At 34.1% G+C, this 17,345-nt stretch overlaps 1 protein-coding gene across 1 annotated transcript in view; it reads left to right on the forward strand.

Moving 5' to 3' along the window:
• Positions 1-17,345, forward strand: part of Wsck (tyrosine-protein kinase Wsck) — a 475,983-nt gene that overhangs the window by 76,133 nt on the left and 382,505 nt on the right. Inside the window, exon 6 of the mRNA XM_090414787.1 lies at positions 8,978-9,224. Within this exon, the coding sequence (XP_090270913.1) occupies positions 8,978-9,224 (247 nt within the window). The remainder of the gene's footprint in view (positions 1-8,977; positions 9,225-17,345) is intronic.

Genomic DNA, 17,345 nt, shown 5'->3' on the forward strand with positions numbered 1-17,345 from the left:
TTGGCAGAGAATACTTGTTTTGCTACAAGTGTTCCTCGCCCATTCTGTTTAAGTGACCATACCACCTGAGATTATCTCTGCTAACACAGTCCTGGATGCTGACAATGTCAGGTTCTTTCCTAATATCCTCATTTTTAATATGATATTGCCATTGGTGCCATCTGTTCATGCCTCTAATCTTTCTCAGAACTCTCATATTCTGCAGTCTCTAGTCTTTGGCCAAGCTCTCAGATCCATAAGTTAAAACTGGTTTGAACACTGTCTTGTATACAGCTAATTTAGTGTCCCAACTAATTTCTCTCTTATTCCATATAAATTTATTCAATTGACTTCCTACCATACCAGCTTTGCTGATTCTGTTAATTTACCATCTTCAGTAAAAATTGTGCCTAAGTAGTTGAAATGTTTTACTTGTTCCACAGGTTCTCCATTCATAACACAGTTGACATTTTCAATGATTCTGCCTATTTTCATTGTCTTTGTCTTTTTAATGCTGACTTTCATACCATATCTATTACAACAGTTATTCAATTTAGTCAGGGAATCTTGCAAACTGGTAGCGGATTTATTTAGAAGTATAACATCATCCACATAAAGCAAAGAACTGACATTAACATCTCCAATTCTGATATCATGTTTAATACCACTTTCCTTCATAATGTGATCCATATAGATAATGAATAACAGAGGGGATAATGTACATCCTTGTCTCACACTAGATTTAACATTAAACCATCTGCCTGTACAGCCTTCAATTCTAACTGCTGACTTACAACTCAAATACAGACTAAATATTGTTTGATATGATGCCCCATTTACACCATATAACTGTAGCGTATTGAATAGCTTTTCTCTTGGCACCTTGTTGTATGCCTTTTCCAGATCTACAAAACTTAAATACAGATCTTTGTTATATTCCCATGCTTTCTCAACTATTTGTCGTAAAGTGAAGATCTGATCCTGACAGTCTCTATTTGGCTTGAATCCAGCTTGTTTTTCACCAAGCTTTTCTTCCACAATTCTTCTCAACACCGTTTCTCAAGTATACTTGCATAGATCTTGCCAGGAACACTCAGTAAGGAAATACCTCTGTAATTCTCACATTCAGTTTTATTTCCCTTTTTATATATGGGTACTATGAGAGCTCTACTCCAATCATCGGGAATTTGTCCCTCTGTCCAGACCTTCTGAACTATGCAGTGCAACCACTGTAAGACTTTTATACCACCATACTTCAGCATTTCTGGTCAAATATCATCTACTCCTGCTGCCTTTCCACATTTCAAGCCTTTGATGGCTTTTTCTACTTTAAGTATGGATATGTATTCCTGACTGTATGCCTGTTGAGTGTTTTTTACCACTGTGCTATCACTGCTTGTTTCATTTAGCAATTTTTCAAAGTAATTATTCCATACTTCAAGGATATCTTTTTCTCCTGTTTTCATGTCACCTTTATCATCTCTAATTCCTTTTACAGTATTCTTTCCTCCATTTCTGAACTTCTTCAACAACCTCCAGAATATCTTGCCACCTTCTTGATATTTATTTTCTATATTCTTGCCAAAATCCTCCAATGACTTTGTTTAGCTAGTTTTACACAGTGTTTAGCATTCTTGCATTTGTCTCTGTATTCTATTTGACATGAACTTTTGATATGCTTTCTTCTTTTTCTTCACTGCCTCTTTAACTTCCTGTGTCCACCAGGGAGTTCTGATTTTTTTATCCTTGCAGACAACCTCACCGCATGCCTCCCTGGCTGAATCAATCAGGGTTTTCTTCAAGGTTTGCCGCTGAATCTCCATGGTTTAGTTCCTGCTCTTAAACTCTTTCATTTTTTCTTCGATAATCTTTGTATATGTTAGTCTACAGTTCACATTTGAGAGCTGCTCAACTTTTATTTGCTTTAAAACTTTCTTACATGTTAATCTTTTCAATATGAAATTCAGTTTTATCCTGCTCAAGACTAAATAGTGATCACTTAAAATTTCAAATCCTCTGTACACTCTGGTGTCCTGCACCAGGGAGAAACCATCACTATCAACAATAACATAGTCAATGATACTTTTCTTATTCCTTGCTTCTTCTCTCCATATGAATCTTATATCATTAGGAATGATATCTTTAATTTTATTAAAGAGTGACCAAGAAATAAGAGAGATATGTGCTCCTTTATCTAATAAAATTTCACAAAGTATATTTTCAATAAATGCTTGTAAAACTGTCAAAGGTTTATCATTACGGCTGTGTAACATTGCAGCAATATCAGTTTGATGATTTGAATTACAAGCTAACTTGTTATTACTACAAGCAGAAATATCTGTAAGGTTTTCACTAACACTATATTTGAATTATATTTCATTCTGACATTTGAATTAATCTTACCCTTAGATTTATTTCCTCTAGGAGTAATCTTAGTCCTACTAAAACAGTTTTTTAATATTTGACCTAACTTGTTACAATTATAACGCCTAGGAATAAACTTTTCTTGCACTACTTGTTTAGAATCAGATTCAGTATCATTATAATTAACTTTTCTTGACTTTCTAATATAGGTTTTTGCCATCTATTATTTCCTCTTTAATGAAAGCTTTAAGGGTTTTTAATTCATGAGATTCTATGGATTTTGCTTTAGAATTGTTTTCTGCATTAACATCCACATTTTGAATTGAATCCTTAAAATTTTTCTTAACATTTCTCTCCTAATATTACATGCTCCATTGCTTGTAATGGAACATTTTTTGTTCCAAAGAATGTACTTGTTTATAATTCGAGGATTGATATGTATCTCTAAGTAAGCCTTTTCTCAGCAACTTTATAACATTCTTCTAAATTTTTAATTTTTTTTCTTATAAGCCATTTCCGTTAATTCATCTGACCATTCTAAATGTGATTTCTCATCAGCTGAAACACTTAACTTATGAACTATACTTAGCAATCTATTATAATACTCAAAACTGTTTCTTTATTACCTTGAATGCATTGATGTAACTTCTGTAAGTCTGGACTTACACCTTTAAAAATTCAAAGATAAACAAACTTTTAAGTGTACTGTAATGTATAGTGTCTCATGACATAGGTGAAGTATTCAGATAAGATTTTTTCTTTAAAAAATTCACTATCTTCAATTGCATTTAAACTACTTGTATCAACAGTAGATTCATTCTCACTTTGAATCCATTTTCTGCTTGTCAAAAGGATAAATATAAACTTTAATATAACATAGATATTGAAGTCAAAACCAAATCCTGTAAATCAACTGCAGCAATTTGTTATATTTTAAAAAGCTTGATTTGCTCCAAGTATTTTTTTTTAATATTAAATTAACTCCCCACCGGCCACAATGTCTATAGATGTTCAGCTAAATCTGGATGCGAAGCTCTACCATCCATTGATTAACATGGATAAGAAGTGCAATTTGGTGTCACTATTTCATCCACATCGGCTGGTAGGGAGGTTAAATATTACATATAAAAATTAAATTAACAGTAAATAATTTAATTTAAAAATGTTGTTATAGGTTATTTAAATTAAGGGGATATTAAATCCCACATTGTTTTAAAACCAAATAAGAAACTCAAAGGTCGGAATCAAAGAGTTTCGTGCCGAATATAGTAACTATAAACGTATCGGCGAATACTAGCGTAAGCTTAAGCACGTAGTTCAAGTACGTAGTACAAACTAGGGCCACTCGTTGCAAAGGTGGAGAAAGTTCTGATCGCCATTCTTAGTATTTTCTATAATGTAAAACCTATCTCCTAGGAGATGTATGATATTATGGTGGGAGGGCACTACCCAGACCGGTTTCGATCTTTATTGAGATCTCATCAGTGAGTAGCTAGACCAAAGTATAATACTAAGGGTATAGCGAAAAGAACTTACAGGGTGTTCGGGATAAATTTGACATATTTATAATTAATTATATTTTTCCGTAAGTTACATGTATTAACACACACTTCTCTTCATTTAAAAGTTTGGACCCTTCTTCATTCATATACAAGATGTCAGAAAGGATGGATAGCTGGAACCCACCTGAATCATGGAAGAGAATAACTTGTATCATGATGATTCGTGCCCGCCATCAAAATAAGGATATTACGACTGCTGCCCAATGCTCCCTGAATACAGTAAAAACAATCAGGCATGAACTAGAGACTTGCAATGGTGACTACGAGGATGTAGCAAGAAGAAAGATCCCTAGCAGACGATCTGATTGCGTTCGTACAGCAGAATTCCTCGCAAATCTGCAGGAACAGGTGTTGAAGAACCCTGGCATTGGAATTCGGGCTTTGTTCGTGGAGTTGCTAACTGTAGTCAAGCCCTGGATAACAAGGGTAGGCAATGGTAGGCCGTATGTATGGCAGCAGGATTCGGCCCCTTGCCACACCTCTGGGAAAAGTCAAAAATGGTTGTCTGAAAATTTCTACGACTTCACCAGTCCAAATGTTTGGCCTCCAAACTCCCCAGACCTTAACCCCATGGATTATTTTGTATGGGGCGCAGTTGAAAAAGACACCAATCGCACTTCCAGTAATACAAAAGCCCAGTTAATGGATAAAATTAAAACAGTTTTTGCGGCCCTTCCCAGGGAGACTGTAGCATCAGCTTGTTCGAGGTTCCGAAGCAGAATTGAAGCTGTGATCGATGCTAATGGTGGTTATTTTGAGTAAATCTTGTTGATAGTATTGTAATTAACTCTGCCTGTAATGTTTTTTTGTCAATTCATTAAATTTAATAGATACAAAGAAGATTTTCTTTTTCCTTACGAAACTGTCAAATTTATCCCGAACACCCTGTATATACTCTGCTATACGAGTTGTCAAAATGGTGCACCCATAAATTATTTAAAGTAAAGAGCCAATAGGCTTCATTTTGGCGATGTAAAACATTATTTAAATTAAGGGGCTTTTAAAACCAAATAAGAAACTCAAAGATCGGAAGCAAAGATTTCATGCCGAATATAGTAACTATCCCCTTAATTTAAATAACATTTTACATCGCCGAAATGAAGCCTATTGGCTCTTTACTTTAAATAAGTTATTATAGGTATTATTTCTGGGAAAATTCCCATGTTATTCCCATTTATGGCTATATAGCCTACTTTCGTTTAGGAGTACCTCTTTTTTCACAATGCCATTGGCTTTTTTACTTAAATCTTAGGGTATTGCTGATGTGTTATAAAAATCGATATATATGAAGAATAATATAGGAGGAAAATTTGGACATATCTTTTTGGATTGTTGGTTGTCTCCTTATCCTGGAGATATGAGAAGATGGTGGAATGCTGAAACGGCTCACACCCTGTTACTCCCACCCCTGACCTTTTCCCATCAATCCTTCCTCTTTCCCAAAAAATAGTTTCTATTTCAGATCATTCTCTCACCCCCCCTTCCCAAAGTGCTCTCTACCCACCCTTAATAACAATAATATTATACATATAAAAAAACCTGGGTTTTTTTCAAATAACTCTCCCACATTGCTCTATCCCCCCCCCTTTCCTTTAACAGCAGATGAACACATATCGCCGAGATAAGGAGACAGCAACACATCCAAAAAAGGTATGTCCGTATATTCCTTCTATATTATTTTTCATATATCAGTTTTTATAACACATCAGTAATGCCTTAAGATTTAAGTAAAAAAGTCAAAGACATTGTGAAAAAACAGACACTCCTAAACGAAAGTAGGCTACATAGCCATAAAAAAATCTTATATTTTAAAGAGCTTGGTTAAGTTGAATCTTATTAACTTATTTCATATGTTGCTACATGTTTGTTTCTATAAATTGTTCTGAGGAGGTGGATAAGGAAGCCTTAGTTCAGCGGTGGCCAAGCTATGGTGCATGCACTAAAAGTGGCACGTTGGTGTTTAGAAGTGACTCATTGGACCCCAGTGATAATAATAAAAAAAGTAAGCCTATTTATGCACAAAGTATTAACCAAAAACTGATTTGTAGAAAAAAAAAAGCTGAAACTTAATTATTTGTAGTGGTTTTGTTTTGTGCACATCTTTTGCACATTTGCTTATTTGGCACCAAGCATTAGCAGCAACGGTGCATCACAGGTTTTTGTTAGTCACTTTACAATTGATACTCATGTGCTATGGAGTTGTGCTTTGTTTTTTCCTTTGTGAAAATTTGCAGTTTTGTACTTTTTCAAAAATTAAGTGTTGTTTTTACATTCGGTTACTCATTATAGTGCAAAAGAAAAACAGAAGGTGATAGTAAACATGAATTCAATGAACAGTGGTAAAATGAGTTCTTATTTATAGTGAATCAGACAGGAAAAACCAGTGTGCATTGTTAGTGAAAACACTTTCTCACATAATAAAAGATGATCTTAATAGACACTATAAAACACAACATTGGACTGAAATAGAAGGAAAACTGGAGCTAGTGCTTGGGTCTGAGTTACAGAGAGAATATGTGATTAAGAAAAAGGAAGAAATTAAAAGAATTTTATGTTTGTTAAAAAGAAGTTATGTGAGTTTGGCGATGACAGAAGTATTCTATGAAATTGTTTGTGTTGGCCAAATATTTGCAAGATGACTTGGTGGGAAAAAAAATTATTATTATTATTACATGACACCTCCAGGGAGTCCAAAGACTCATCGAAGGAGGTCACCTACTCTACAACTCTGTCTCCACCTAATTCTTCAACTATAATCGTCATCTACACCAATGGCATCTACCACCCACCACCACTAGTATTTTCACAGACAATCACAAACATCCATGCTCATGGTGGGATTCAAACCCACATCCTTTTGGTTGGAGAGCGGATACGCTAGTCACTCGACCAACCAGGCTGACATATCAAAAGGAAAGTAGACTAAATTGCTCTCTCAAAGCAAACAGCTATGAGACAAACTGATGAACTCTCTCACGATGTATGAGAGCAACTGAAAACCTTGTCTGTGGTTGTACTTTCTTTTCTGTAGCCTTGGACGAATCTGCTGACATATGTGATGTAACCCAGTTAAGCATTTTAATAAGAGGAATTGATGATTTTAGCGTTTTTGAAGAACTTATCAGTCTTGAATCACTTAATGGGAAAAAACGAGAGGATCAGATATGTTTGAGAAAGTAAAATTAATGCCTGAAAAATCTACAAATGGAATCTAGTAAACTCATCAGTGTTTGTACTGACTGATCACTGTCAATGATAGGTAAAGCTGCTTGGACTACAAATTTGATTGAAAACTTTTTCTGTCGTCCTTTAACTAAAATATTACTGCATTATACACCAAGAGTCACTGTGTGGAAAGATGTTAAATTTGCAGTATGTTATGAATTAAATTAGAGAAATGCATGAATTAAATTAGAGAAATGCATGAATTAAATTAGAGCAAGAGGATTAAACAGAAGAGAATTCAGAGAATATTGTGAAATGTTAGATTTGGAATATGGTAATTTCGTTCTTCATTGTGAGGTGCACTGGCTTTCTAGAGGACAGGTTCTGAGTAGATTTTGGAAATTGAAAAATACTGTTCATAATTTTTTAGATGAAAAAAAAGACTCCTTTTATATGATAACTTGCTTTTTGATTTAGCATTTTTAGTTGATGTTACCAGCCATCATTATGACCTATATTTGAAACTGTAGGGCAAGAACAAATTGTTTCCTACCTTAGTAAATGATATCAGCGCATTCAAGATGAAGTTAAAACTGTTTACCTCTTAGTTAGAAAATGAGGATTTGAGCCAGTTTTCAACTTAAAAAAGCAGTGTGAATGTGCTGATAATGGCAATTTTACAAAATATATTGAAAAATGCAGGTTATTGCAACAGTCAGTTGATTATTTTCATGATTTTGCTAAAGAAGAGGACTGAATACTTGCATTTATAAACTCATTTTCCACTTAGTGAACAAAAAAATCATAAAGATGCCTAATAACACACAAATGGAACTTATTGACTTGAAACAAATTCATTATTGAACATGAAATTTGAGTTTTTCTCAGTTCCAAATGCTTTTGACATGATTAATTTCTGGTGATTATTACTCTTTGAACATTTTCCAAAATTAAAAAAATGTGTCCAAGTTATGTTGTTCCAAAACAACAGATATACAGATGTGAACAGGCATTTTCAGCCATGAAATTGATTAAAAACAAAATGAAGTTGCTTTTGACTGATTCAAATTTGAAAAATTCTCTGCTGCTCTCAGTAACTAATTTAACTCCAAACATTAAAAGCTTTAAAATAAGTAATGTTTATCATCTTTTTATATTAAATCATATATCATGTCTATATTAATATTTTTACAGGGAGTTTTTAAGGGTACAAGAGTTGTATGGTGCATCTGAATTCATACGTGAAAAAATTGGCAAATGGAATGTAAAAGGTTGGCCACCCCTGCCTTAATTATTTAATTGACATAGAGCCCACAGTATCATCTATGCTTTCATTTAGCAGTACTTTCTTAGCTCTATAGATTGTTTTAGCTCACTGAGTGTTATTTCTTTAAATCTAATAAGCTTGGGAGAAAAGATCACTATATTTACATTATTTTAGGGAAACCAACCTGTTTATTGAGAGAGCAGTGCTTCATAATTGTTTTTTTGCATATTTCTGATGGACTCGTCATAAAGTCTGATAATTTCTTGATGAATACTTTCCTTGCTATAAGATATGTAATAAATATTTATGACTGATTAAACCAAGGGAATACAAGAAATAGAGCACACTATTCCATTTATTGTTAAAACAAAAAAGAGCACAATTAGTTTCATCCTACTCTTGAGGACTTCATCTGGTGCACTAGAAACAGAAGAAAAGATACAGAGACACAGTACACATTAGAAATATAGTGATTGTCATTATATTAAAAAACAACAAAAAAAAGATTGCTGTCATTTGAACCTATTTTGGTATTGTTGAATGTGTGTGCATGATGAAATTTGATCATAATCAAATGTAAAATAAATAAATCAGTTATGATGTATAGAAATATATATATTTTTTCTTTTTTTTTTTCTAGTGGCTATAAAATAATAGTTCTAAAGAAAAGTTCAATAATTTCTTTTAATCAAGATCAGCTTTATGATTTTAAACAATCTAAAGAAAGAGGTTTACCATTCTATATAACTGCTGAATTAAGTCCTGATAAAATATCTAAAACTTTTGAGATTGGTGATCAGAAAGTTTATGGCAACTTTTATAATGCTCCACTTAGTGAAGAAGAGGTATATGAGATTCTGCAAGAAACTACTAGTGAACTAAATGGGGTATGTTATTTTGCTGTTTTTGTATGCGAGTCAGTAAGGTATAAGATATGTATTTTAATTATTTACTAAAATAAAGAGCCAAAAGGCTTCAGTTCTGTGATACACAATTAATATAAGTAAAGTGGGATATATTAGATCCAGCATTATTTCAAAGTAAAATGTAGAAACTATGAAAGCTTCATAAAAATGAGTTTTCTAAGTAGTCCGCTTTAAGGCAACTTGTGAATGCCGGTGAATGTATTCCCAAAAGTTCTCTGATCAAAATATTTTTACGAAACTTTCTTAGTTTCTTCATTCAACTTTGAAATAATGCTGAATCCAATATCTTTATATATTTTAATTATCTTAATTATTTATTATTATTTTTAATTTATATTTACATATTCCCTTTAGTCAATTTGTTTTCTCAAATGATTTACTCAGTTGCTAGGGGTAGTCAGCTTATGGTGCATGTGAGATATCAAGTTGACAGGTCTTTAATATTGCACATTGTTTATGATCAGTATTAAAATATTTAATATGCAAGACAATGCTTTTATAGCAAAAAAAAAAAAAAAAACTATCTGTAATTTAGATCAGCATACAAGATATGGGAGCAAGGGAAAAACTTCAAGTTTTCCCCTTTCTTCATGTAAAATGTATATATGTGCCCATATCCAAAGCAGACAGAAATATTTTCATGGCTGTGCTGAATAAAACTAACCTGTAGCTTAAAAAAAAATTGGGATGAACCTCAATTAATATTTTAGTTGCCCACTTTAACAAACAGAAATGGCATGTTATATGAACTACTGAAAAGTCCATAGAAGTTACACTATTTTTAGCTAGTGCTGTGAATAGTGGGATGTCCAGAAATTTAATATACTAAATTGTATTTTGCTGTGTGCATGCAACATTATTAATTTCCATGGAGGCACTTTTGTATACATTTTTTTTTTTTTTTCCCCATTACTTCATCCAGGTTATATACTAACAGTCATTACCTTATTGGCACAAATATTCTTGATAATTATTTTCTCCTAATTTAATATACATGCCTCAATAAGTCAATACTGTACTTACCAAAGATGTGTGCTACTTTCTTTTATTTGAAGTATAACCTTTTCAAACGTGGTCATAGTGCTTCCCACTGCATTCTAAAAAAAAAGTGTATGTTTGGGAGAGCTACTAGACATTACATAAGAAGAGAGAGGTGTTGTCTGAGTTACAGTCAGGCAGATTGATGTGGAGGCTGCAGCAAGCAGTGAATGTGAAATTGTGTCATACAGAACCCATCAGATATTATATAGTGCAACATTATTGTGTAATTCCACAGTTTAGTGGTCTTTTAGCAGAATTTTCATTTAAACCTGTCAGTTGATTTTCCCATCAACTATGTATTGTGGACTAGAAGCATGAATTCTCCCCCCCCCACTCTCTTAGCAGCTGTGCATTTTCAGTCTTTTTTTTATTAATTAGCAACTGCGCATTGTTAGAGTTATCAACCTTGTTGACAACTCTGACAAACCATTTCAAGCTTAGCAACAGCATGAAACAATAATCAGCTTTGCGATCAGAGAGTGCAGACTGTAAGTTTATTCTTTTAAAAATTCAGTATAGTGACTGATTAATAAAGGCAGCATCATAATTCATGCTCTGAAATGGTTCATTTGCTAAAGCAGATGAATTTATTTTTAACTTAATATAACTGGCACAGCTGTTCTATCTAAGATCTCTATTACAATGGTGATGGATGCTGGATTTGATTATTTTGAATTATGGTTGAAACAGCTAAAGCTATGAGGCCAGCATATTATGTCTGTTAATTGTGCATGTTCTTCTGGTCAGTTTGCTTGTTTTGTGAAATGAAAGGAAATTACCATGCTAAGATTAAATGGTAGCTCTACTTGCAGTGTGATGAGTGATTGCAAATCAGCTTTTCAAACATTTTGATTGTAGTTTGATTGACTCCAATTATTATTACTAAAAAGAAACTTGAATTTTACAACATTTTAAAGTTAAAGTAAAACATGTTTAAATATCATGCAAATGGGTCTGAAAAAGAGTCTAAAGGCATTCTTCTTCTTCTTCTAGAAACAGCCTGGATAGATTGCTGGATTGCACTCTCTGAGCTCACATCAAAAGTCTAAACATTAATCAAAAAAGTGATATTCTTCTCACCAATAGCTAAACTTTACCATCAAATTACCATTCATTTTTTCTCACTACATTTCTTTCTAAAGGCAGAGTTCAAGACTACACCATCAACATAAGACACATCAATGGAAAAGAAATGGAACTAGCAAAAGAACTTTAAGTATGAGATTGACATAATAGGTGTTACCGAAATAAAGAAGGCAAAAACGACGAGAGCTTTCAAAGAAACAAATACAACATGCTATATTCAACCAACAACAACAATAAGTAAAAATAAAGAGTAACTATATTCAATATGAAATATAAGGATAATTTAATTTTCTTCAATGGTAGGCAATATCAAGTATAGTGATGTGGGCAAATATTTGAATGAAGAACTGGATAAAGGGATTTATTTGTGTTTAATGACAGAAAGTTTTACTAAGGAAGAAGTGGAGAAATTTTTCAAGGCAGTAGAGATAATAAAAAAAAAAAAAAAAAGGAAAAGTTGGTCCTTGTTGGAGATCTAAACAGCAGAGTAGGAAATGATTAACAGACATAGAAAAGTTTTGGTAAAATAAGGAGAAAAGAGCAAAGTTAACAATAATGGCAAGTACCTACTGGATTTCCATTCAGAATATGGACTAGTTATTACTAATACAATGTTCCAGCTTAAAAATGTGTACACAAATTCATGTGGAGAGAAGATGCAAGAAATGTTTCATTTACTATGTTACTGTTGATAGTGATGTTTCCCCACTGCTTCAGGACACAAGAGTATACAGAGGATTTGAAATTGGAAGTGATCATTTAGCATTAAGCAGAATGAACTTGAATCTCATGTTAAAAAAGAAGGGTGTGTAAGAAAGTTTTGAAGTAAACCAGAGGTGAACTGCAGACTTAAATACACTAACATTATTCAAGAGAAACTGAAAGATGTTAAAAACAAGAACCAAACCTTGGATATTCGTTGGCAAACCCTGACAAAAACATTGACTGATTCAGCCAGAAAGGCATGTTTTGAGGTTGTTTGCAATGATAGAAAAATCAGAATTCTGTGGTGGACTCAGGAAGTTAAAGTGGCAGTGATGGAAAAGAAGAAAGCATATCAGAAGGTCCTGGCAAATAAGTCAGCTTGCCCTCTTAGAGAATACAGAGAAAAATGTAAGAAAGCAAACCACTCTGTAAACCTAGATAAACAAAAGTCATGGAAAGACTTTGGTAAGAACATAGAAAATAAATATCAGGAAGGCGGCAAAATATTCTGGAGGCTATTGAAAAAGCTAAGAAATGGAGGAAAGAGTACTGCAAAAGGAATCAGAGATGGTGACAGGAAAACTGAACATAAAAATATTCTAGATGTCCAGATGTTTCTGAATGAGACAAGCAGTTAGAGTGCAATCAGGAATGCATATCAATACTTGAAGTAGAAAAAGCCATGAAAAAAAAAAAAAACCTCAAAGGGGAAAAGGCATGTGGAATAGATGATATCTGACCAGAAATTTTCAAATATAAAGATATAAATATTTTACATCCTGGGTCAAATTTCATTTGTACACTTATTACAACAACTAAGAAAAATGGTGGACGAGAAGCTCCAAGCTTTTCTTCCACAAGTGGGATTTGGGCCAAATAGAGGTTGTCAGGATTTTCACTATTGATCTGGAAAAGTCATATGACAAGCTGCAAAGAGGAAAGCTGTTCAAAACAATAGAGTTATGTGGGATATTATATCAAGTAATACTTATATAACTGCTGTAATAAATTTGGTATGAAAATCAGCAGTAAAAAAGACATGACGATAAAAATAGGCAAAAACATTAAAAACATGAACTGTATCTTGAGTGGAGAAGCTATAGAACAAGTAAAACATTTTAGCTATTTAGGCACAATTTTTAGTGAAGATGGCAAATTAAATATGCAAATCGACAACAGAATCAGCAAAGCTGTTATGGCAGGAAGTCAGCTAAATAAATTTATATGGAATAAGAGAGAAATTCGTCAAAACACTATATTAGTTGTATACATTACAGTGTTTGAATCAATTTTAACTTATGGATCTGAGAGCTGAATTAGAAATGTTTTATTTCTAATTCAAAAACTGAAGACCACAGATAAGAGAGTTCTGTGATATATACCAGATTACTTTAGAGGAAAATTGTTGATAAGGAATTAGCAATTCCTAATGAATATCATAATATCTTGTGCACCCACTGAGGCTATATGTCAGAAATTTGATGATTTTTTTCTGAAGTTATGGGAAAAATTTAATACTTGACTTCTACATTGAATACTCTTAACTAATAAATAATCTCAAACTCTTGCTTATGCCACTTACCTTTGGACATATTCTATGAAAAAGTCTGGGGAATCTAAGTGGTTGCTTTTGCCTCTAAGGAATTTTATCCGGTTTGGTGCAAAGAGCGAGTAAGTGGCTCCCATGTAGTTTTCCTTCTGACTTTTGCAACTGAGTTGGCAGCTTTCTGTTTGGATGCATGTCCACACCTGATCAAAAATAACCAGACATCTACTCATCCCAGCTCTTGCTCTAATATGAATGAATTGATCTGAAAGAATGAATTCCCTTTCATTCTTTCAGATCAGTGTTAGTAAGATCATTCACTGATGTCAGGTAATTTGGTGTGGCTTTGACTGATCTGCACAGAGCCCAGATCTCAAATGCTTCAGTACTCATCTCATCAAAGCATTCTAGGACAGATCTCAGTTTGCGAGTTGGGCATTGTCATGTTGATACAGGAAATGATCTTCATCGAACTGCTAACATAAAGTTGCAAGTGTAGAATTGTTTGGAATGTCATTATAGGCTGCAGCATTAAGATTCCTCAGTCTGAACCATGAAAAACAGCCCTAGACAATGTTGCCTCCTCCACCAAATTTGACATTTGGCACAAAACATTAGGCAAGTAGTCTTTTCCTGGCATCCACCAAACCCAGACTTGACCATTGGATTGCAAAGTGGTGGTGAAGCGTGATTCATCACTCTAGAGAATGTTTCCATTGCTCAAGAGTTCAATGGCAATGAGCTTTACTTCACTGCAACTGACACTTGGTATTGCCATGCTGATATTATGCCTGTGTGTGTGGCTGTGCTGTGATATTTTTGATCAGATTGTGTATGTATAATCATGGATGAATCTTCAAACCTGGGAACTAATGCTAGGGTTCCACAAGGCTGTGTTCTTTTACCTATTTGTCCTTCTGTATATGAATGATCTTCTGCAGTGGACTGGAAATCCAGTACACAGTTATGCTAACAATAGTGCATATTACCCCTCATTTTTATTTCACAAACTTTGCATTACACATATTGCCAAAATTTCCAGAATACTAGTTTCTACAATCTTAAATGCTGATCTCCAGATTATTCTTCAGTGGGATTCTGATAACCTAACCTTGTTAATTGCATTACTACTAAAACTCAATGAAGAAAAAGTATTCTTACCACATTGATTTTTTTGAGAATAAATACTTGAGAAAATGTCTGCAGTGAGAGCACAAATACAACTTTTGTTTGGTTTTCTTTCTCTTGCATCAAGCTTCCAATGGGAAACACTCCCAGAAGGTTGTAAACCTGTAGTGCATCAGTATTAATACTATGTATAGGCTGAACTTGAGATAATCCAGAAACCACTTGCTCAAGCCACTTCAATCCCTCAGGATGGTAGTCTCACGTCAGTAATGAAATTTATCTGCCTCCTAAAGGTATTCCCAAATGTCTATGCTGACAGCAGGATTTGAACCCACAGCATCTTAATAAGAGAAATGAACTGCCCATATGATACACAAAGCCACATCTAGACCATAAGCTTCTGCTTGATACATGGCAGTTAATATTTGTGCATAGTAGTATTCTAGGTTTTCTGTATGTAAGGACTAAACTAGAATGATTTGTTTCTTTGTAATTTCATATTTAGTGTTTCATCATCATCATCATCATCAAATTCCTGCCATGTACCCTCAAGGGGCGTACAGGATATGATAGTACTACATGAAAAAATTACGTCATTACTAACTTCCTATCTACAATTTTCCTCCAAATCAGTCTGTTACTTGTCAAGACTCCAACATTATCAGATCTTATATTTCTATCGTCTAAGGCACTTTGTACCGTATCAATCCACCTATATCTTGGTCTTCCTCTGGGTCGTTTTCCTGCCAACCTGGCAGAGAACACTTGTTTGGCTAATCTTTCTTTGCCCATTCTATTTAAGTGACCATACCACCTGAGATTAGCTCTGCTAACGCATTCCTGGATGCTGACAATGTCAAGTTCTTTCCTAATATCCTCGTTTTTAATATGATATTGCCATTGATGCCATCTGTTCACGCCTCTAATCTTTTCAAGACTCTCATATCTGCGGTCTCTAGTCTTTGGTCAAGTGTTTTACTTCTGACCCAGCTCTCAAATCCATAAGTTAAAACTGGTTTGAACACTGTCTTGTATACAGCTAATTTAGTGTTCCGACTAATTTCTCTCTTATTCCATATGAATTTATTCAATTGACTTCCCACCATACCAGCTTTGCTGATTCTGTTGTCTATTTCTATATTTAATTTACCATCTTCAGTAAAAATCGTGCCTAAGTAGCTGAAATGTTTTACTTGTTCCACAGGTTCTCCATTCACAACACAGTTGACATTTTCAATGATTCTGCCTATTTTCATTGTCTTTGTCTTTTTATTGCTGACCTTCATACCATATCTATTACAACAGCTATTCAATTTAGTCAGAGAATCTTGCAGACTTGTAGCAGATTTATTTAGAAGTATAACATCATCCACATAAAGCAAAGAGCTGACATTAACATCTCCAATTTTGATATCATGTGTAATACCACTTTCCTTCATAATGTGATCCATATAGATAATGAATAACAGAGGGGATAATGTACATCCTTGTCTCACACCAGATTTAACATTAAACCATCTTCCTGTACTTCCTTCAATTCTAACTGCTGACTTACAACTCAAATAAAGACTACGTATTGCTTGATATAATGCCCCATTGACACCATATAACTGAAGCGTATTGAATAGCTTCTCTCTTGGCACCTTGTCATATGCCTTTACCAAATCGACAAAACTTTAATACAGATCTTTGTTATATTCCCATGCTTTCTCGACTATTTGTCGTAAAGTGAAGATCTGATCCTGACAGCCTCTATTTGGCCTGAATCCAGCTTGTTCTTCACCCAGCTTTTCTTCCACAATTCTTCTCAACCATTTCTCAAGTATACTTGCATAGATCTTGCCAGGAACACTGAGTAGGGAAATACCTCTATAATTCTCACATTCAGTTTTATTTCCCTTTTTATATATGGGTACTATGAGAGCTCTACTCCAATCATCAGGAATTCGTCCCCCTGTCCAGGCTTTCTGAACTATGCAGTGCAGCCACTGTAAGACTTTTATACCACCATACTTGAGCATTTCTGGTCGAATATCATCTACTCCTGCTGCCTTTCCACATTTCAAGCCTTTGATGGCTTTTTCTACTTCAAGTATGGATATGTATTCTTGACTGCATGCCTGATCAGTGTTTTTACCACTGTGCTGTCATCACTGCTTGTTTCATTTAGCTTTTTTTCAAAGTAATTACTCCATACTTCAAGGATATCTTTTTCTCCTGTTTTCATCTCACCTTTATCATCTCTAATTCCTTTTACAGCACTCTTTCCTCCATTCCCAAGCTTCTTCAACAACCTCCAGAATATTTTGCCACCTTCTTGATATTTATTTTCTATATTCTTGCCAAAGTTCTCCTATGACTTTTGTTTAGCTAGTTTCACACAGTGTTTAGCATTCTTGCATTTGTCTCTATATTCTCTAAGAGCACAAGCTGACTTATTTGACAGGAACTTTTGATATGCTTTCTTCTTTTCCTTCACTGCCTCTTTAACTTCCTGTGTCCACCAGGGAGTTCTGATTTTTTTATCCTTGCAGACAACCTCACCACATGCCTCTCTGGCAGAATCAATCAATGTT

The sequence above is a fragment of the Typopeltis vanoorti genome, chromosome 25, assembly GCF_054136105.1.
Source record: "Typopeltis vanoorti isolate ZY-2024b chromosome 25, IOZ_Tvanoo_1.0, whole genome shotgun sequence".
Taxonomy (NCBI): Eukaryota; Metazoa; Arthropoda; class Arachnida; order Uropygi; family Thelyphonidae; genus Typopeltis; species Typopeltis vanoorti.